The sequence below is a fragment of the Callospermophilus lateralis genome, chromosome 12 (genome assembly GCF_048772815.1).
Source record: "Callospermophilus lateralis isolate mCalLat2 chromosome 12, mCalLat2.hap1, whole genome shotgun sequence".
Lineage (NCBI taxonomy): Eukaryota > Metazoa > Chordata > Mammalia > Rodentia > Sciuridae > Callospermophilus > Callospermophilus lateralis.
This window is the reverse complement of record NC_135316.1, coordinates 87,636,823-87,657,738: the sequence shown is the minus strand read 5'-3', so window position 1 is coordinate 87,657,738 and position 20,916 is coordinate 87,636,823. Positions and strand designations below refer to the sequence as shown.

General features: G+C 38.6%; 1 protein-coding gene across 4 annotated transcripts; it reads right to left on the bottom strand.

The window, feature by feature from the left end:
* Window positions 1-3,464: 3,464 nt before the first annotated feature.
* On the bottom strand, window positions 3,465-20,646 carry Slc46a3 (solute carrier family 46 member 3). Of its 4 annotated transcripts, none has more exons than XM_076872474.1 (7): window positions 19,961-20,011; window positions 19,493-19,592; window positions 17,705-17,930; window positions 13,139-14,009; window positions 11,474-11,557; window positions 6,117-6,273; window positions 3,465-4,209 (listed from the first exon to the last, which is right to left on the bottom strand). In XM_076872474.1, the coding sequence occupies exons 3-7, from the start codon at window positions 17,783-17,785 to the stop codon at window positions 4,125-4,127; spliced, it is 1,278 nt and encodes a 425-aa protein (XP_076728589.1). In that variant the 5' UTR covers window positions 17,786-17,930; window positions 19,493-19,592; window positions 19,961-20,011; the 3' UTR covers window positions 3,465-4,124. The 4 variants fall into 4 exon arrangements, with proteins under 4 accessions (XP_076728589.1, XP_076728590.1, XP_076728587.1 ...); XM_076872475.1 differs by lacking the exon at window positions 17,705-17,930 and adding an exon at window positions 16,218-16,290; XM_076872472.1 differs by lacking the exons at window positions 17,705-17,930; window positions 19,961-20,011 and adding an exon at window positions 20,412-20,646 and having other exon boundaries at window positions 19,493-19,705.
* Between the last annotated feature and the right edge of the window lie 270 nt (window positions 20,647-20,916).

The following is a 20,916-nucleotide window of genomic DNA, read 5'->3' as shown; positions in this document are numbered from 1 at the left end:
CATGTTCAAGAGGGATATTACTCTCTAGTTTTCTTATAGTTTGTCTGATTTTGCATCAGAATAATAATGACCTCATATAATGGGTTGGGAAGCATTTCCTGCTTCTACTTTCTGGAAAATTTTGTGTAGAATTGATTTATTTGTTCCTTAAATATTTGGCAATGAAACCAATTGGGCTAGGCCCCAACTCAGTTACACTCCAGCTATCTATCCTCCCTGACAAAGCATTTCTTAAGCAATGATTTGAGGCTACATAGGTCAATCAGTTTCCTTCTTTTGGTATAACCAGAACTAGTCTCTCGCTTAAGTAAGGCAAATGAGACTGACTTTGAACCCCCACCAAACTGGGCACTATATTAAAAGTTTTATGTTTATATTATTATATGCATCCCATAGTGGCAGTGTTTACAATAAAGATACCTTTCCAGTAGGTAGACTATGTCAACAAATTCAGCTTGTTGCTTGTTCAGTAAATAAGATTTTATTGGAGCATAGCTGTAGTTGTGCCCATTTATTTATGTCTGTCTTCAGTTGCCTTGTGATATAATGTGGAGTTAGGTAGCATGACAGACTGTGTGGCCCACAAAGCCTAAAATATCTACACTTTGACCTTTTAGAGAAACAGTTTGCTGACCCCTGACCTAGAGTAGTGATTTTCAATCCTAGACAGATTTTGGAATCACCTGGAGAAAGGGAAGAAAAAAAAATCTATTTAGATTTCAATCCCAGAAATTCTGATTTACTTGGTTTGGGCTGAGACCAGGGCATTGGAAGTATTAAATGATCCCCAGGTAATTTGAGTTGGCAGGCAAGGTTCAGAAACATTGACCTAGAATAGGCTTTGTATTATAATCACACTGATTATTCTAATGTGCATTTAGGGTTGAAAACAGTTATCCAGGCGGTAGTTTCCAGATGGAATGTGTATCAATCACTTGAGGAGTTTTTAAAAAATAGATTCTAAGACGCCATTGTAGTTGATGAATTTGAATCTGGCATAAGGCCAGGACATTTTTTTCTTTCTGATATGCAGGCATTTCTTTAGAAGAATGTTGAACTAAGGACATCTTTTTCTTATTACCCAGATTTGTGGATATTGAATGAGTATTCAGGAGATGACTTAGTGATATAGTACACATTCCAGCATCTCCGATTTCCTTTTATCTGTACTCCATAAAGACTAATTATTCCTTAATATTCTTTTTTTAGACAATCGGGTTACATTATAGAGATTAGATGATAGCTGTTTTGGTTTGCTTCTGTCTTGAATATTTTCCTCCATCTCTTTAGCATCACATTTAGTAATTATCTCTTAGAGTAGACACTTTAGAGATGGGTATGCTCATTCCTGCTCTATTTTTGCCCTGAGATATTTAATTCAGTCCCTCAAAATACCCAAGAATGTTTGCTCAACTGGGATATTACCTATTAATCCTTAACTATATTAATATCAATCTGTGCTCTCTTCATTTCAGATGAAATATGTAAAATCATGAACACTGAGCTAGAAGGTACTTTATCGACCATTTTGCCTAACCTAAAAAAAGCAATAATTGTAAGCTGTTTAACTGAATACTGGGAGTACTGATGTGTTTTCATGTGTTTTGGGCACTTCATACTGTACATGGTCAGTCCCTTGTTTTTGGATTATAATCTTTTCTGTGCACACCCTAGCTATGGAGAACCTCAGTAGTGTCCAGTCCATTTGTGTACGGTAATACTGCAGTATGGTTAGCTAAATGACCATCCAAGCCAAATCTCCCTGAGCCTTGACTTCATCTGTAAAATGAAGAAAATGAAGATCTATTTTACAGGGTTACCAAGATACTAAAGTATAGAGAAAGCACTTGGTAAACTACAATCTACTTTTTATTTTGGTTTGAAAAGAGTATTGAATAGGGTGAAATACAAAAATCAATCAATCTGAGAATCATTCAATTATTACATGGGCCCTCAGCCTGGAAGACATTAGCTAAACCTAAAAGGAATGGCCTTGGAAATTAGAATTTCTAGTATATTAAATCACAAATACCATTTGCTGGTCAAGCAATCATTGACTACCTTACAGTTAAAACCAAAAAACATTTCCTCACCAGTACTATCAAACAGAAGACTGTATTTGCTTTTAGGAGATTACAAGAAGTTGACCAACTAATGGCACTTCAATACATTTGTGTTTTTATGATGACAACTTAGAAAATTGAAGTTATTGAAGTACCTATGAAAATAGAATAAATCAACTTCCCTAGAATATATTGCAATTTTTTGCAAGGTTGGTTTAATGACTATGGCATGATATCAGTGGTTATCCTCACAGGACATTAAATATATAGTTTTAAATTATTTTTATAAATACAAATAAAATTTTATAGTCATTTAGTTTGGCCCCACAAATTTATTAAGCATTATTACTGTAAGTAATCAGAGTGTTCCGGTCCTCAAGGAGATGATTGTCCAATAGGAGGAAGAATTACAAGACAGTAGAAAACACTAGGATGGAGGTACTGTATATACAAAAGGCATGGGAATCCTGCAGGGACTTGGGGATTATTGCCAAATATCAAGAACACTGACTACAAAGGAAGCAATATTGTTGCTAAGACAGAAGTTTTAATGTTAGGTGGGAGGAAGGGCAAATAAAACTGTAAAAAGACATGGGGGCACCAGTGCCAGTGGTACATGCCTGTAATTCCAGTGACTTGGGAGGCTGTGACAGAAGTATCACAGCTTCAAGGTCAGCCTCAGCAATTTAGTGAGTCACTATCTTAAAAAATTAAAAAGCTCTCACATGCACAAGGCCCTGGGTTCAATCCCCAGCACCACAAAAAAATAAAATAAAAGCTGGGGATATAGCTCAGTGGTACAGTTTCCCTGGGTTCAGATCCTAGTACCAAAAAACCAAAAAAAAAAAAAAAAAAAAAAGACCTATGGAGCCAGGCATTAAGGTGCCTACTTGTAATCCCAGCAACTTGAGAGGCTAAGGCAGTTTTGAAGTTTGCCTCAGTGACTTGGCAAAGTCTTAAGCAAATTAGAATTTGTCTCAAAATAAAAAATAAAAGGACTGGGCATGTGCCTCAGTGGTTAAGTGCCTCTGGGTCCAATTCTTAGTATCCCCTTCCCCCACCCCTGCCAAAAAGTACCCACAAACCATGGAGATTTGAGAGAGCATGGTGTTTCCTGGACTATGGTACAGCCCAGAATGAACATTTCACTATGAAATAGGGAGGGGTCAAATTGTGGTAGTTTACTTGTTTGGTCATTTTCCAGACAGCTACTGAAGAATTCTAATTTGTAGAGTGTAAAACCCATTTTAGAATGCCTTTCTCAGTGCAGTGGGGAGGATGAGCAAGAAGTGGGTAAGAAAGGTTAGAAGTAAATTCTCAGCCGGGGTTTATGGAATATGCGTGTCCTTCTACTGACTTAAGAAATGAATATAATTAGGGGGTTTTGTCCACAATGAGCAGTTTACTCAGATTTTAAATTTATTTAGGACAGTTTTATCTATAATCTTATGTTTCCCCAGTGACCCCTGTGTGACATGATTATGCTTTAAAGTGCTTCTCTTTTAAGAATCGTGTACTATTAAAGGCTTTGTCTATTGCTTGTACCTTGATGGGCTCCATGAAACAAAGCAATACTCAGGAATAGACAAAATGATAAATATTTGTAACTTACACCATTATTTTCATATCATTGAGTTACTCAATATAATTTTTGATTGTACCTTCAAAATCCCTGAGACAGGTCAGAAACCTGTTTTGCCAGTAAAGAAACTGAGGTAAAAATCTTCTCCTTGGTTTCAGCATGAGAGACTAGAGTATGTCAGCGAAATTATTGCTTTTGACCATATCAGTTTCTTAATCCCTCCTTCCACTTTTTAGTTGTGGTTTCTTTGTAAGTCCAAAAGTGCAAAGTATTTTGAAGATTGTTCTTCCTTGTGTTGGAAATAGAGTGCATGGTGAGCACAAAGTGCTCAAAGCGAAAGCCAGGTGCTGTTTCTCCGATTGTCGGGTTTATGAGAAAGGAAGGATATGTAATATTGACTATTAATGAAGCACTGATCGTGCAGTTAGTCTGTATTCTTCAGGAGTCTCAGTATATGATGGGTGTATCACTGTACACAGTCATCTGTCTGAAGTGTTATCACTGGACTCTTCCTGTACAAGAAGTGCGTTGCTCTCCTCCCTCCAGTTTATGCATTTGACAGCCCTACAAAAGCAAACAGGCCTTGTGAAGTGCATATTGAAGCAATGCATGAATAAGAAATCTAGTCCTTCTTTTCTATGATTACAGGGCTTCTAATAAATTATGGAATTGTGCATAGCAGGATTGTCATTTTGAATCCAATGAACTCATTAAGCACTGTGTTCAGAAATTTAAAAATTTGCATGAGTTTTTTTCTTCTGGATTGCTAAAATAGCTCATTAGTCCTGCTGTCTCCTTGGTAGAGTCCCCATAAAATACTTACAACTAAAGCTATTACTGAAGTTCCTGTTCAAAAGTTGGAATTGAATCTAGGCATTAGGACATTTGGAAATAATTAAAACAATATGTAATTTTGATTTTGAAAATATTGAGAATATAGGGTTAAAAAAGACTCAGACGCCCATCTACACTTACCTCATTATTAAAAGCATTATTAATAGGATAACTACCTTTTACCCATCCATTTCTAACAAAATAGCTATATATATGTGAAGAAAGAAATCACTGGACAAATCACTGCGAACTTTTTTCACATCTTTTGATACCCATTCTGAATTGCCTTGTGCTAGAGCTGAATCATGCAACTACGAACAACCTATAAGATGGACTGTGTCATCATGTGCTTGATGGCATGGCATGAATTTATAATTTTGATAATTCAATAGTTGAATGGTCTCTTAAAGACACTTAGTAAATATACATTTGTTAGAGTTAGAGGAACTTCTAGTTCTACTATACCCCATCTGATACAGATCTAGGTAGCAGAATTTAGCTGAGATAGTATCTATCAAGTGCCTACTATGAAAACGTGGGCCAGCCCTTCATGGAGTTCTCAGTCCTGGCAGAATGCCTAAGCTACTGCTTGGAGGTAGCTTTCTCCCTTACTCACAGCCTGACCCCAAAGTGCTTAGGAGAAGCAGAGAAGGCCTGGCTTCTTGTGACCCCTGTCCCTTGATTCCTGTCACCATGCTATGCAGCCATGTGAAATGGACAAAGCTCTGCAGAGGCAGGTTAATGCCCTTTTAGATCACTGCTTTGGCCATATATATATATATATATATATATATATATATGTATGTGTGTGTGTGTGTGTGTGTGTGTGTATTTACTTGGGTGATTTTGTGACCACTTATCTGGTTGGCTAACATTTTTTTGTTAATTGAGAAACAGGAAGAAATGAGTATTTCTTCTATGTTTATGTCTCTGATCTCTTTAATTTGTGAACTATTTTTTTTTTAAGAATTAGTGTCTTAAAAAATATTTTTAGGGCTGGGGTTGTGGCTCAGTGGCAGAGTGCTTGCATAGCATATGTGAGACACTGGGTTTGATTTCAGCACCACATATAAATAAATAAATAAATAGATTAATTAAATAAAGGTATTGTGTCTATCTACAACTAATAATATTTTTTAAAATATATACATATTTTTAGTTGTTGATGGACATTTATTTATTTGTTTATATGTGGTGCTGAGTATCGAACCCAGCATCTCACATGTGCTAGGCAAGTGTCTGCCACTGAGCCACAACCACAGCTCTAATATGTATTATTTGTGAACAGAATTTTGTGCTTTATATTATTTGAATGTTTGCATTTTATTTATTTATTTTTGAATGTTTACATTTTAAAAGGGAGTCACTAAACAAGCTCAGGAAAGAGAGCTCTCAATATTTCGCTCAATTCTCTCTGCTTTTCTCACTTATTCAAGAATCCATATTAAAGTCAATCTTAAGAGCAATCTTTGACCATTGAGGGAAATTCTTAGATTAAATATACATATCTATTCTTAGGGGCTAAATTAATAAGTTGTTTATTCATTTATTTGATACTAGGGATTAAACCTAGGGGTGCTTTACCACTTAATTCAGATGCCCTTTGATAAAATGATTAAAAAATAATAATCACATACCATAGACTGATCACTGGAATGAACAACAGGCCAGCAGACAGCAAGAAAGTAAAGCCAGGGTACCAAGCAACTGTGGCTGAATAAATTCCATTAAAAGCAGAAACCGCAGTGACTCCACCAAGTGTTTCTAAGAACGCGATACAAGCAAACAGGGTACCTGTGTGGGGTACAGGGGTGTGGGAGAGGGGGCAGAAAAGACCGGATTACAAAACAAGAAAGAAAAGCTGATGAAGAAAAATTGTTATTCATTGAAAACTGCAAACAGGGGGACACTGATGGTAAATGAAATCTGTTCCTTCAAAATTCCTGAGAAGTCAGTAACCCATTTTCCAGATGAAAAAGTTCAGACAAACATCTCTCCTAGAAGTCAATGTGAAAGATGTTGAAAACAAAGTAGCTGAGTTCCACTGTAGGTAGACGTGTTCATAAAATAAGTGCGTGGGCAGTCCAAGTTCATAATCTGAGAGAAATGCACATGATTCAACCAACTTTTGCCATAGTTAGAATCCAAGACTATACTGAGTGAAGAGTTAAACCTCCAAAGATAGGCTAGTTGTCTTGATGTGCTTTCTTCCTTTGTTATACTTGGCATCACTAGGTAATAAATTTTGTGAGCATGTCAGACAGACATGACTTCCTTTTACATACGCTCAGTCTATGTTCCTATGTGGTTTCTGCTTTCTGTAGACTTATCATCTAATTATCCCCAGGGTCTTTTAGGCTATATACTGATTTTCTATTTAAACCTTTCCATTCTGTTAGACATAAGCTAATATACCTTTCCATTCTGTTAGACATAAGCTAATATACCTTTCCATTCTGTTAGACATAAGCTAATATATTCTTCAAGTTCTTCATTAAACAATAGGATATGCACTTATAGAACATAAATCTATCTCGACAAAATAATATGTAGTCATTTATATATCTTCTTTTGGCTATAATGAAAGCTCTGTCAATGCAAATTGCATTTCTTGGTTGCTCCTATGTCCCCAGGGCCCAGCTGTCCTGGTGATGGTAGATATTTAATAAATATTTGTCTAGTAAATGAATAAAAGCTTAATTCAGGACTCCAATTATCAGTCATCAAGTAGCATATAGATTTATTGCCTCCAGGATTTATAATATGCTAAGTCAGTTTAATTGGAAAGGAGTTCTCCTACTTGCCCAACTACAATATTATTTTCTTTATTTGTGATCTCTTGCTATAGCCAAGAATAATGCTGTGCTCTGGAATGCAGACTGCTCAGTGCTAGTTCTATTATGTAAGAGCGTTAATCCATTCTTCATGGGAAGCAGGTCAGACAGGGCACTATCTGTCTGATACACATACTATTATGAAGTAGCTCTAGCTTGTTGCTGAATGTCTCTGAGCAGTTCAACTTGTTTAGTAGTCACAGAGATCAGTAGGATTCAGTAAGGACACTGGAGTTTACATTCTAAGTTTTTTTTTTTTTTTAAATCCAACAGAACTCAAAAGGTCAAGCCTGTCTTATTGTGTTTCAATTTATAATCTTATAATCACAAAGAATTCATGAGTGATACAAAGGCAAAATAGCTAGTCCAAGATGGCTTGAAGTATGAATTTCACATCTGTACAGCACACAAAGATTTTTTTTTTTACCTAACTGGGATTGAGCCCAGAGGTGCTTTACCATTGAGCTAAGTTCCCAGCCCTTTTACTTTTTTTTTTTTTTTTTTTTTTTTTAATTTTGAGATAGGGTCTCACTAAGTTGCCGAGGGCCTCCCTAAGTTGCTGAGGCTGACTTTGAACTTAAGATCCTCCTGCCTCAGCCTCCAGAGTCACTGAAGTTACAGGTATGTGTGATGATGCCACCTAGCACAGAGAGCTTAAAATAATTACCCCATTTTTTTCACCTTCTTTTTGTTGTCGTTGTTTTTTTGGTGCTGGAGATTGAACCCAGAGCCTCTTACAGACTAAGCACATGCTGAACCACTGAGCTCCACCTCTGCTCCTCCCCTTTCTCATTTAATATAAGAGAGAGTGAGGGAATCTGAAAGCCTCTCAGTATTTCCCCTTCCTCTGATTATTATAAAATACATAATATCGGGCTGGGGATGTGGCTCAAGCGGTAGCGCGCTTGCCTGGCATGTGTGTGGCCCGGGTTCGATCCTCAGCACCACATACAAACAAAAGATGTTGTGTCCGCCGAAAACTAAAAAATAAATATTAAAATTCTCTCTCTCTCCCTCTCTCTCTCTCTCTTAAAAAAATACATAATATTTTCACAAAATGGTTATTTTAAAAAAATAACGAGAGATACGAATACATTTAGTTATAGAAATTTTAACACTGTCCAAAATACTTATAGTAAAGAAAAGAGTAATTACACTATCCTAGAATAATGGAGTTATAATTCACAAAGTTATTGCAATTTTGAATAAGAAATGCCCAAATGCAAACTAAGCATCTTTCAATGTTATTATAGTTAATAATGAGATGATTTTTTAAAAGCCTTTATAAACTCTACCAAATATGAACAAAAACATACATTTTGACAAGTTCATTTTATCTTTAAGTCAAAGCATGTAAACATTTTTTCTTAACAGTTTTACTGAAATAAAATTGATATACCATGAAGATCACTCTTTTAAAGTACAAAATTCAGTATTTAGTACTATATATTTAGTATATTATTTAGTATATTCACAGAGTTGTGAGACCATTACTATTTTCTATGTGTGGAATATTTTCATCACTCCAAAAAGAAAATCTATGCCCAATAGCAGTTACTTCCCTTCTGCCCAGCTCCTGGCAAGCCCCAATCTAATTTCTCTGTGAATTTGCCAATTCTGGATATTTCATGTAAACTGAGTCACATTTGTACAATAATGTGTGGCCTTTTGTGACTAGCTTCTTTCATTTAGCATAATGATTTCATAGTTCACTCATGACATTATAGTATGTTTCAGAACATTAATTCTTTTTATTGGCAGATATACTATATCCATTTGCATTGTGTCCACTATTTGGCTATCATGAATAATACTTCAATTTTGTTTGGACATGTGTTTTCATTTCTCTTGGTAGATACATGGGGGTGGTGTTGCTGGGTCATAAAGTAACTTTCTGAGGAACTACCAAACTGCTTTGCAAAACTGGCTGTACCAATTTATATTCCCAGTAGCAGTGGATGAAGGTTCCGCTTTCTCAACTTCCTCACTCATACTTGTTATGATCTTTTTTACTTTGGCTATCCAAGTGTGCCTTATTGTGGGTTTGATTTGCATTTCTTTGATGGTTAGTGATATCCTACTTTTTTTTTCATTTGCTTATTGACCTATCTTCTTTGGAGAAATGTCCACTCAGATCCTATATCCATTTTCAATTGCATTGTTTGTCTTTTTGTTATCGAGTTTTAAGCATTCTTACCTTCGATGAATACAAGTTCCTTATCAGACATAGATTTGCAAATCTTCTCTGTGCCTGCCTTTTCATTTCCTTCATAGTGTTCTTTGAAGCACAGAGATTTTGAATGAAGCCTTTATTGAAGTCTAATGTACTTATATTCTTCTTTTGTTGTGCTTTTAGTGTCATATCTAAGAAACCAATGCATAATCCAAGGAAGCAGGTAGATTTTTACATAGTATAATAACAATTTTTAAATTCCTAAGTGGTTCTCAAGGTAACCATCATCACGTGGTCTATAAACAGCTGTTTGACTATACAGTTACAGCTTATGAGTGGAAAAGAATCAAGAAATATATTTTCAAGTTATTGAATTATGCAGCTTTCCTTGGTGTTGACTAAACTGGCATAAATACAAAAGCACACTTAGGAATTTTCCATAAATAATCAAATAAGAACCAGACTGATATGATACAAAAGAAAGTGCCTATGTCTAATAATATTCATATGATACAGAAGGACAGGAGGACAACCCCATATGCTAATATCTACTAGTTATAATTATAAGTTTAACTCTTGTCTTCTTTCTGTGCTGGTTATTCTCTGTCTGCCCTTTCAACCATTGGGCCCCTGTTTCCTGATCTACACTTGGGAGGCTGACCCTCATATGACATGACTAGGACATCCTTCTTGGTCCAATTTCCTATTGTGCTATGTCAAAGGTATGAGGGAGGAGAACAAGGCTATAGTGTGTTTTCTCTCTTTCTTCCCTATTTTGGGCACCTCTCTGGGGACCTCCACAGTGCCTATACCATCATTCCTGGAAGTCTCTGATTTGAACTAGTTGAGTAGGATCCTGTTTGCTGTAGGACTCTGATTTGGGTCCCAAGTAAGAATATAATTTGAAGTCTAAATATATAGTTTAAGTACAGCCAGCCCTCTATATCCACAGCTTCCACATCCGAAGATTCAACCCATTGTACATAAAAAAATATAGTTAGGCATTTGATGGTTATTTTTCTACTAAACCTGTACAGACATCATTTTCTTGTCATTATTTCCTGAGCAATGTAGTATAACTACTATTTACATACTATTTACATTGTGTTATGTATTGTAAGCCATCTAGAGATGATTTACAGTACACAGGAGGACATGTGCAGGTTATGTGCATATAATATATAGTATTACTTAAGGGACTTGAGCATCTGTGGATTTTGGTGTTTGTAAGGGGTCCTGGAATCAATCTCCCTCAGATATTGAGAGACAACTGTATTTAAGTTATCAATCTGGCTAAAGAACCATTAATTAAAAAATATATCGTGTTTCTCTACTGTGGAAAACATATCTATGTAATGATCTGGAAGGCCTGGCACAAATGCAGAATTCTTAGAACTTTTTAGAATTCCATGTAGGAACAAGACAGCATGGTAGAGTTGGCCCTTGGCCCTCTGTCCCCAGCCTGCAGCCCACCCCCATTCTGTTCTACTCCTTGATCCATCTTGCTTAGGAAGGGTCAACTACACATGGGTGTCAACATGCTTGTTCTATGATTCCAAGTTTTGGTTAGACCTTCCTATGAAGAGACACCCTTGGATTCTCTGGTCTAGAGGAGAGCACGTGGGGGTATATCCATGGAAGAGGATCAGGCAGACACTCACTGGGCATGAGTTCAGAGTTGTATGGATAGAAATTATGGAGACTCAGGTAGCCAGAGGACAGTATAGAAGGAGCAGAGGTGTTTTGGACTCTCAGTGGACATATCCACTTGACCCTTAGGTCTCCTCTTGGGTTAGGGCACAGCCAGAGGAAAGGCCAGAGCCACTCTCTAAAACAAGGGGCTCTTTTACCTGAGTGTAAACCTCTTCCTGACATAGCTTACCACTTAATTAAAAAGATCTGGGCAGAAAAGGGTTATCAAAGCATCAAATTCTATCGTACATTCTGTTGATACATTCATTACATTCTTTAAATGACTTAAACTCACCTTGTTCAGTAGGACGGACTACTTTTGACAACATGGATCGCAGGGCAGAAAGTGGCATAATAGTGAAAAGGAATGGCACCCGGACTATGGGAGAAATGACTGGATTAGAACACTTTTTGTAACTGTACGTGGGAAACATTCTCAGTCTAAACATGTAAGTTTTAGGTCCAGATCTATAATCTACCAATGGAGGCTGAGCAGCTTCTTCTTATACACTTTTGTTTAGCAAGTTTTGACAGCTAGTTTTTGTCTGTTTGTTTGTTGTTCTTTTTCAGACTTAATACAGTGTTAGTTAGCATTCCTTTACTGCACAGATTCATTTATTGGTAAACTGGCTCCTTATCATCTTGCTAGCTCATCTTTGTGTCAAAATAACTTCATAAATACAAACGGCCTCTGTTCTTAAATTATGATCCTTAACCATCAATAGCCTTTTAAAATATGTCATGATATATTTGCAGATTTAAGGTTTTCAAAGTGTTTTCTCATATATCAACTTACATGGCCTTGGCAGTTCTTAGTGAGACAGAGGAAAACTGGCATTTATTGAATAGTAGGCATTGTGTGAGTGTTTTGTAGTTACCAATATTCATTATATTCCTCCGAATGAGGCATTATCATGTGCATTTTGCAAATGAGAAAATGAGGCTCAAAGGAGTTAAGTAACTTGCTGAAGGTCACCTAGGGCTGTTGGTGGAAATTAAGGCCATTTCTCTTTGGTCACACTACTTCTATACTAGGTAGTAGGAGGTTAACACTTCCTTTGTAAAAAAGACTAAATTTAGCCTTTCTCAAACTGCTGCTTCCCAGTTCCCATAGCCCTTTCCAATGCAGGATCTCACCCAAACCCTATAAAAATAGTTTTGAGGCATGTAATTAAGCAAGCAGTTCAGTGTGCTGAATAGCAATTCATCACAAGTCAATTCATGAAATGACCAGTAGGTCAATTTGCAAAAACCTCCCCTAAAACACTTTCCTTTTGAAGGATATGAAGCTATTCTTTTGGTATTGAGGGAGATGGGACCCTCAGAGCAAACCCCAAGTACTTCTTGCCTCCTTCATCTCTTTGGAAGCAAAATTTGTGATTTCTGTTTTTGTATAAAGTTTATAACAGTAATTTCTATTCTGGTTGCAATTTATTATTGGATGGTAAAATTAATTCGGTGGAGCACATCAGAATATTTTTTAAAATAGCATAAGACAAATGTCAGAATACTTGGGGGAAAAAGAATTTCTTCTTGAATATATTCAACAAATATGAATTTTCTTGTAAATCAATTAGATACACTTTATATAATTGTTCTAAATATTTTTATGGGAAATAGCCTTCTTAGCAGCATTTTAAAAAATGTTCACTTTGGTAAACTGGCTATTGGTGAAAGCTATATTGAAGAACTCATTCATATAAAGAATATCTCCCAAAACATTTTTTTGGCAGACACGTAAATTTGGAAAATTGTGGTCAATTCAGGGAATACTCCCCACCACCCCCAGTAGATTTTGCTCTCATCTTATTTGCTTCTGGCAAACTAGCTTTTTAACTTTAAGACAACTGGAATGGGTTGAATAGAGAGCTTTATATTAAAGGTTCTGTCCCATCAGACTTAATTCATTTCATATAAAATCAAATACACAGTTAGTTCCAAGGCTGCATTTGTAACTCACCTAAAAACATCATCAGTGTAGTTCTAGCAAAAGCAGCTGTGGCCATTCCTGCTATGGTGGTAAAAATTCCAATGACGGCCATATGAATATCTTCCATGCAATAAGAAAAAAGCCAAATTCCTAGGAAGCTACTCAAAAAGGAGATACTACTCAAAGCTGATCCATAACCTATAAAAATTTCATTCCAGCAGAGTGGGGGACCCAATTCATAAAGGATAAAAACTGGGGAAATGCCACTTATTACGAAGAAAAAAGTGATCATTGTAAAAAGTAACAAACAGAGCAAAAGCCGTTGCTTACCAGAAGCATTTTTAAAAAGTATGTAAGTTCGGTAAAATAGGTCTTTAAAGCCTTCACTACATGATATGGTAACATTCTGAGTTGAAGACTCTTTCGTTGGATTATCAAGTAAAAATAAAATATATGTCAAGTTAACAGTAAGAACTATAGCAATAATTAAAAATGACCATACAAAACCTAGTTCTCTAATAAAATAGCCAGATGACAGTCCTGTTAGTCCAGTAACAAGTCCAAGCATAAAATCAATTATAGCTATTCGAATTGTTTTTTGTTTGGATTCTTTACACTGATCAACTATATAGGCAAAGCAAGCTCCATAAAATGTTGTATAATTGCCACAAAATGCACCAATGAAGGTAGATGCAATCAAAAGCTGGAATGGAAAGGCAAAGTAGGAAAGCAAATAGATCCAAATGCTGGTTGCAAGAGCACCAACAGAAGATAAAATCATAGGGAATTTTCGCCCATGTCGATCACTACTAGACAGAAGAATGAACGTAGACAACAGCCCAGGAATTAATCCACTTATCTCCATCTGTAGACTAAATAAAGACACTTTTTCCTGAACTTCCTGCAAAGAAAGAAAAAGAAGACAGTGGGTTTATACAATGTGCATAAAAATATCATGATGCATATTTTTCTTGACATTGCTGGTCAGTCATGGGTGGGGAATCTGGTCCATGGTGGGGATCTGACACAGCTTAAATCTTCATTCAGTTCACAAAGCAGGTGTCAAAAGGTGACATAAGCATTCACACTCAGTCATGATATTCAAGTGGCCACCCAAATCCATGAAAAGAAAAATGTGTGTATTAGTGTGTGTCTCTTGCAAGAAAGATCTATACACTACTAGGCCTCTGATGTTGGCCATAGAATGAGTTTTCTTCCATGTATGAAGAGTTTGCACTGGGAGATCATGGCTACTATTTCAAAGAAAGAATGACACCCTTTCCTGTGATAGATCTTCCTTTCCCCACTAAAGGAGAGTGAATAACTCATATGGATGCCATATTTGACAGGCCTTTATTTAAGAAGAGCTCTGTTACCCTTTTGACTTCTATTTCCACAAATAGATTAGTGAGAAACTTATTCTTTTATTTACTATATTAAAAAAATTAAAAAGGTAAATCCCATAGAGGGACTTACATTAACTAAAGATGATAGCTGACCATAAATTCAACCTCCAATGACCAAAATGGCGACAATGGATGAGTACATACAACTGAGACTGGGAGTTGTGATGACTGACATACTAGTCATTTGATGGAAAGAATTTGGGGAGATATAAAAACACTTTCTATTTGCCACTTATCTGTATTTTCCAGGTTTAAAATTTATAGTATGTGCCATTTTTATAATGAGCAATATTAAGCTCATTAAAAACAAAAGATTTATTTATGTGCTATACAGAAAATAGCCTAAATGATTAATGAATTACAAAATTATCAGATATTTCGTCCCCTACAAGAAGAATAACCTAAAGGAGGACAGGAACTGAGTCTTCTTCACCACAGTACCACCGCTCCAAGGACAGGGCAGGTGGGCAGGAACTCAGTAGATAATGAATGAATGGTCATGTAATAAGGACTTTGTAAGCTGCTAGGTGGGCAGGATCTGACCAAATTATTTATCTCCATAGCTTCTTCATCTAACAGATATGAATGATGTCTCTACTTCACAGGCTATTGGTAGGGTTACATTTAAAACAAACATAAGATGCTAAACATAAAAATAAACAAGGAGGGGAGGAGAGGGAGCATGGGCGTAGGAAAGATGGAGGGATGAGACTGACATCATTATCTAGGTACATGTATGACTGCATGAGTGGTGTGACCCTACTTTGCTTACAACCAGAGAAGTGAAAACTTGTACTCCATTTGTGTACAATGACTCAAAGAGCATTCTGCTGTCATGTATAATTGACTAGAACAAATAAATTTAAAAAGTAAAATAAAATAAAATAAACAAGGCCCTAGCACAGTTAGTGCTCAATCAATTTGACCTGTTTCCTTTTTCTGGATAAAACACCATGAGCACATCTTTGTATCTCTTACAGATACAGTGCCATCAAGTGAATATTTATTGAATAAATAAATAAGTAAAAGTTACCTTCTAATTAGCTTCTAAACCAGATGTTCTAGTTTTGGTTTCCTCCTCCCCATTTCTATCCCACCACCCAGGTTCTGTCTTCCTCTTTTTATTACCATTCCTAACCCAGTCTTGTACACAGACTACTTCCTCATCTGTAACCTGAATTTTAAAATACAGATTTTAACAAGGACAAACTTGAAGCATATTACACCATAAATCATAATTGAAACATAAGAAAAAAATTGTACATGTGTTTAAACTCTGGAGGAAGATAGTTAACATATCACATAAGAGTAGATAGGAGAAGTTTAAAAATTGCTATTTTCTATCCAAGATTGCACAGAATGACAATGTCCTAAGGAAAGAATAAATGAAGGGCTGGGGATGTGGCTTAAGCAGTAATGTGCTTGCCTGGCATGTGCGGGGCTCTGGGTTCGATCCTCAGCATCACATAAAAATAAAATAAAGATGTTGTGTCCACTGAAAACTAAAAAATAAATATTAAAAAATTCTCTCTTTCTCAAAAAAAAAGAATAAATGAAGGAAAGCGGTAAATCTATGTTAAAGAAGTTACAATTTCATAGGGTAAAATGTATAAGTGAATTCCAGTTGAATAGAAAATATTCCATGTCATTTTCCTAAGTAGGACTAAGTAACAAGGGATTGTATTGGTTATCAAAAGGCTTACAAATTCCTGAGCAAGAACAACTTGATGATCTGTTGTGTTTCTCCTTTCCAGTAGCAGAGTTCCTGTCTCAAAGCTGTCGAAACAGAACAGATTCAGTCACCAATTAATTCCTTTGAAATAAATTTAACAAGAGAAGGAAGGAGTGGTAAGGGGGTTAAAAATTCCTTTCTCACAAAAATCAACAAATATGCCCAGAATTCCTTCTCTCTTTGTTCCCTAGGCAAAGTTCCCTGCCACAGCCTTGCCTTTTTGTTAAAGGTCCTTCTGAGATTAACCCCATTGCTGAAGAGAAATATATAGGTGTCCCTTCCTATCAGAGAACTCAGAATACTTTAAGATTTGAAAAATAGGTTCGAGCAATATAATGTTATTTCTATGAGTGTGTGTTTGTAGATATACATGTATGTGCACGTATTAATACAAAATGAGTTGAAAAATAAGACTTTCACTCATATAAACTATCAAAATGTCAAATGCAAAGTGCGAGAGCTCGGTTTATTCTATCTATACCCTGAAATTTATAATCTTGCATGCTAATACCTAGGCATGTGTGCATACTGGTTATGTAGGAAGGATAAATGAATATGGCACAGCAGTAAAGAGTCCATTATCATAATTTTCACTGTCCTTTTACACACAATTTATCTTTTGGGGAGGAAGACAAAAGAAAAATTTGAGCTGAAAAAGTGATTTATCTGTTTATTTTATTAGGGACTCACCCCATGCTGTGACATCTCTTATCCTTACAGTTTTAAAAACAGTCTGCCAAGCCCTAAACTTGGAGTAACCAGAGCCCGACCAGACGAGCTGGATGGTAGAGATGGAAGTTGAGAGAACAGGACACATTTGCCCTTGGATTTAGAGGGAGAGGGTGTTCTCTGAGCACAGCAGGGATAGGATCCTGAAAGGGGGCCCAAAGGAAGTGCTGAAGATGATGGTGGTTTCTTTACAAACATGTTCCTTTGTAAATGACGTGTCTCCCAGCACTCCCTGTCTCGGTCATAGCTGGGAGTAGCAGAGTGGGGGAGTGGGTGGTTTTCAGTTCCCCACTCCAAGGAAAAGCACCAGGTGTCTAAGAGTACCATCTTTAAGAGAAGAGATCAAGATAATATGTTCTCTTGAGCATAAACCCAATTAAAAATAATACATGAGCTGGGCATGGTGGCACACACCTCTAATCTCAGCAGTTTGGGAGGCTGAGGCAGGAAGATCGATAGTTCAAAGCCAGACTCAGCAATAGTGAGGTGCTAAGCAACTCAGTGAGACCCTGTCTCTTAATAAAATACAAAATAGGCCTAGGGATGTGGCTCAGTGGTTGAGTGCTCCTGAGTTCAAACCCCAGATCCCAAAATAAATAAATAAATAAATAAATAAATAAATAAACAAATCAGTTTGAAAGTTGGGCCAAAATCTTCTAAATGAGACCACTGCTCTAGGGGGCTCTTAGCAGCTGGACCAGGCTGGAGGTGGGGACTAGCACTTTTTACCTGCTTAGCCACAGAGGCCACCAAGATGGCTGGACCAAGGCCAGTCTTCCCTGAGTCCAGGAGGGCAGGTGCAGCAGACATTCAGGTCCTCTCTGCCCAGGGCCCTCCCAGAGGAACAAGGGGGCCTGCTCCCAGGGGCCAGGTGAAGGAAAACATAGAACCAAACACAGGAATGATGATCCCATGGAGCCTTCTTGCTCAAGGGAAGGATGTATAATGAGACATCCTGGAAGGGACAGAAAATGCTCAGTGAGGCCCTTGGCCCTTTTCTCATTACAACCTTACTCTAGGCCAGAACCTTGCTGTGTGCACAGCTGCCCAGAATTCAGCAGTTTCAGGAAAATGGAAATAAGGAAATGAGTAAAATCAGGGACTGAGCCAAACACCTGGGCCTCGCCCCAGCTAGCTTCCACCAGACACCTGGGGGGACACAGAGGTGGGCACGAGCCCTTCTAGGGCTCTCTGCCACTTCCTCTCCTCAGACTCCTTTCACAGGCAGACTCTCAGAGCCAGGGGAGGCAACTCCATTTCCTTAAACTCTTCTGTGAGTGGCAGCGCCATTCTTGCCATCACAAAAAATCCCCATGAGGAGGAGTTCTGAATTTATACGCATAGTTTATTTTTTAGGCATTATAGAGGAAAGCATTTCCACATCTGACAGCCACTTCTTTTGCATTTGGACATCGGTAGACTTTTGTCCAAAACTGTGGCAAGGCTCAGGAGGATGGCAAAGTACCTCCTGTTGTAAACAAATACAAAGTAAGGGCGGTGGGAAGGCCCCATAACGTCCAGCTGAATGTTTTCAGTGTCCAGAGAGCAAAAGTGAGCACTCCTCACTCAGATGTCCTTACATTTCAACATATGGGAGTCAAGGCTGATTTCTTAACGCTACCAGATGACAAGTGACATGTGCTGCCCCATTTCTACCCCATGACAGACCCCTGGCCAGTTTACAGTGATGGATCACTTTTTGGAGTCCCTAAAAACTGTGACATGCAGGTGCAGTAGAAGGGAGCTGGGAGGAAGGGGACAAGGGAGAAGTAGACATACCATGTTTCACCCGCCTCTATCCACCGTGTCAACCGAGTAGCTCATTCCAGCAGGCCTTGGTCTAAATTTTCAGACTATTTTTTTTTTAATTATTTTTTGAGGGGCAGAGATCTCAGACTGTGCTGGGATTTTCTAAGAGAAACAAGAGCTAGCGTCTCACAAGAAGTAGGTTTCAAGAAAAGGCAGACTGCCAGTTGTGATGGCATATGCCTATAATCCCAGCTACTTGGGAGGCTGAGGCAGGAACATGGTGAGCTCTGGGTTAACCTTGGCAACTAAGCAAGACCCCCCATATCACCATCCCTCAAAAAAAAAAAAAAAAAAAAAAAAGAAGAAGAAGAAGAAGAAGAAGAAGAAAAGGCAGATTATAGCCGGGTTCGGTGGCACATGCCTGTAATCCCAGCAGCGGGGGAGGCTGAGACAGGAGGATCCCAAATTCAAAGCCAGCCTTCACAACATTAAGATGCTAAGCAACTCTGCGAGACCCTGTCTCTAATAAAATACAAAATAGGGTTGGAGATGTAGCACAGTGGTTGAGGGCCCTGAGTTCAATCCCCAGTACAAAAAAAAAAAAAAAAAAAAAGGCAGATTACAGATGTTGGGAAATGTCAAATGAGATGAGAGCCCAGTGAATGCTATTGGTTTGCAATTTGGGACTTTGATAGTCATTCTTGAGAGGCCAAAGCATAAGTGTCATACCCTCTTTAATTACATTTTAGGGATATTTTAATTTCTTACCTTCTGGACTGCAAAAATTGGGCTGCTTTTGTTTTTGTCACACTCAGAAATATTGTTATCAAGGGCAAAGCTGTAGTTGCTTGTTTCTTCCCATATTCTCCTATACAGGTATTGTGTCGTCAGTGGAGAGATCAAAGACAGAGCAAAGGAGTTAAGGAGAATGGCAGGTTCAACATAGGAAATCTTCATATTGTTTGGGTAGGTGGCTGAATTCTAATAGGAAAAAAAAAAAAAAAAGAAAGAGAGAGATAACCAATTGCATTCTTATCTCAGAGCGTAATTTTTCAAAGATGGGGAAGCTAGAAAGCATTTTTGGAGTAAATATCACACAAGCAAACTAACAGAAAAGCAGGAGAATCACTTTTACTTGGGAGTACTCAGCTGGGATCGTCACTCTTTTCGGTGTTCCAGAGTGGGACGTTTTAACACTCAAGCCGCCCTAGAGAAGATTCTTTGTGATGACCTTACCCAGTTCTCCCCGCTGTGGGTGAGTCAATGGTCAGACTGCATCTCACCAGCTGGTTTTCATAAGGTAAACAAAGGAGTTTCCTTAGGATACCGCAGTTACGCAACTGTTATTGTCATTTTGCTGCGTATTAATGGGCAGGAAAGGAGTCTGAAAAGCAAAACTCTTAATCGGAAGGGGTTTTTTCTTTTTCCTTTCTGTAACTCACCCCGCGATTAGTCTCCCTGCCGGGCTAGGAGGTCCGGCATTTTCGGGGTCAGACTCCTGATGCCCCGCGCTGGCGCAGCGCCTGCGGGGCTCTAGGGCAGCTCCCAGCGCTGGGGCACTGGCGGCTGCGAGGGTGGGGAGAGGGACGGGGCTGCGCAGCCGGCGCTGTAGTGGGGCGGGCAGGGGATGAAATTCGCCTGTCGGGAAACACGAACCCTATTTTAAAGCAAACCAAGACAAGCGTACTTCCTGCGTCCAGAATGACACCCGCGACAGTCACTGCGCTGCCCCCGGCTCCTCCTCGGGCCTGCGGACTTGCTCTCAGCCAGCTCCGGAGGCGCCGGCGGCAGCTGCTCTTCCTGGCTCTGACAAGCCTGTCTGCCACCCGCCGGGCCCGCTCTTGGCAGTGACTCAGCTGCGGCCCGAGAAGCATCGGGGCCCACCGAGGAGGCCGGGCGGGCGGCTGCCTGCGCTGTCACAGTACGACCCGGCTGTCGTGCGATTGGGCTCTGAGGCCGGCGCCCCCGCGGGGATTGGTGCGCCTTGGTGTCATGTCACTCTCGTGTTCCCTCCCCTTCAGGCCGAAGGTGAAGCCCGGTGCAGAGCCCGGGTGCCCAGACGCTGCTGGTGGGCTCGCGCAACTGTTCGGCAACGCAAAGCATTTCGAAGTCCGAATATCGTGTTTACCGCAGCGCACAGAAGATCTGTTGCAGAGGGACACGTTTGGGCTGCAGCTCACTGTAGTACACCC

What these genes read in the sequence shown, in the direction of transcription:
- Slc46a3 (XM_076872472.1), bottom strand. Translation starts at nt 19,681, where the DNA reads ATGAAGATTTCCTATGTTGAACCTGCCATTCTCCTTAACTCCTTTGCT. An exon ending in TACACTGATGATGTTTTTAG is followed by an intron (nt 11,558 to 13,138) that starts GTGAGTTACAAA and finishes TTTCTCCCATAG; the next exon opens with TCCGGGTGCCATTCCTTTTC. An exon ending in ATTCCAGTGATCAGTCTATG is followed by an intron (nt 4,210 to 6,116) that starts GTATGTGATTAT and finishes TTGCTTTTGTAG; the next exon opens with GGCTGTCAAATGCATAAACT.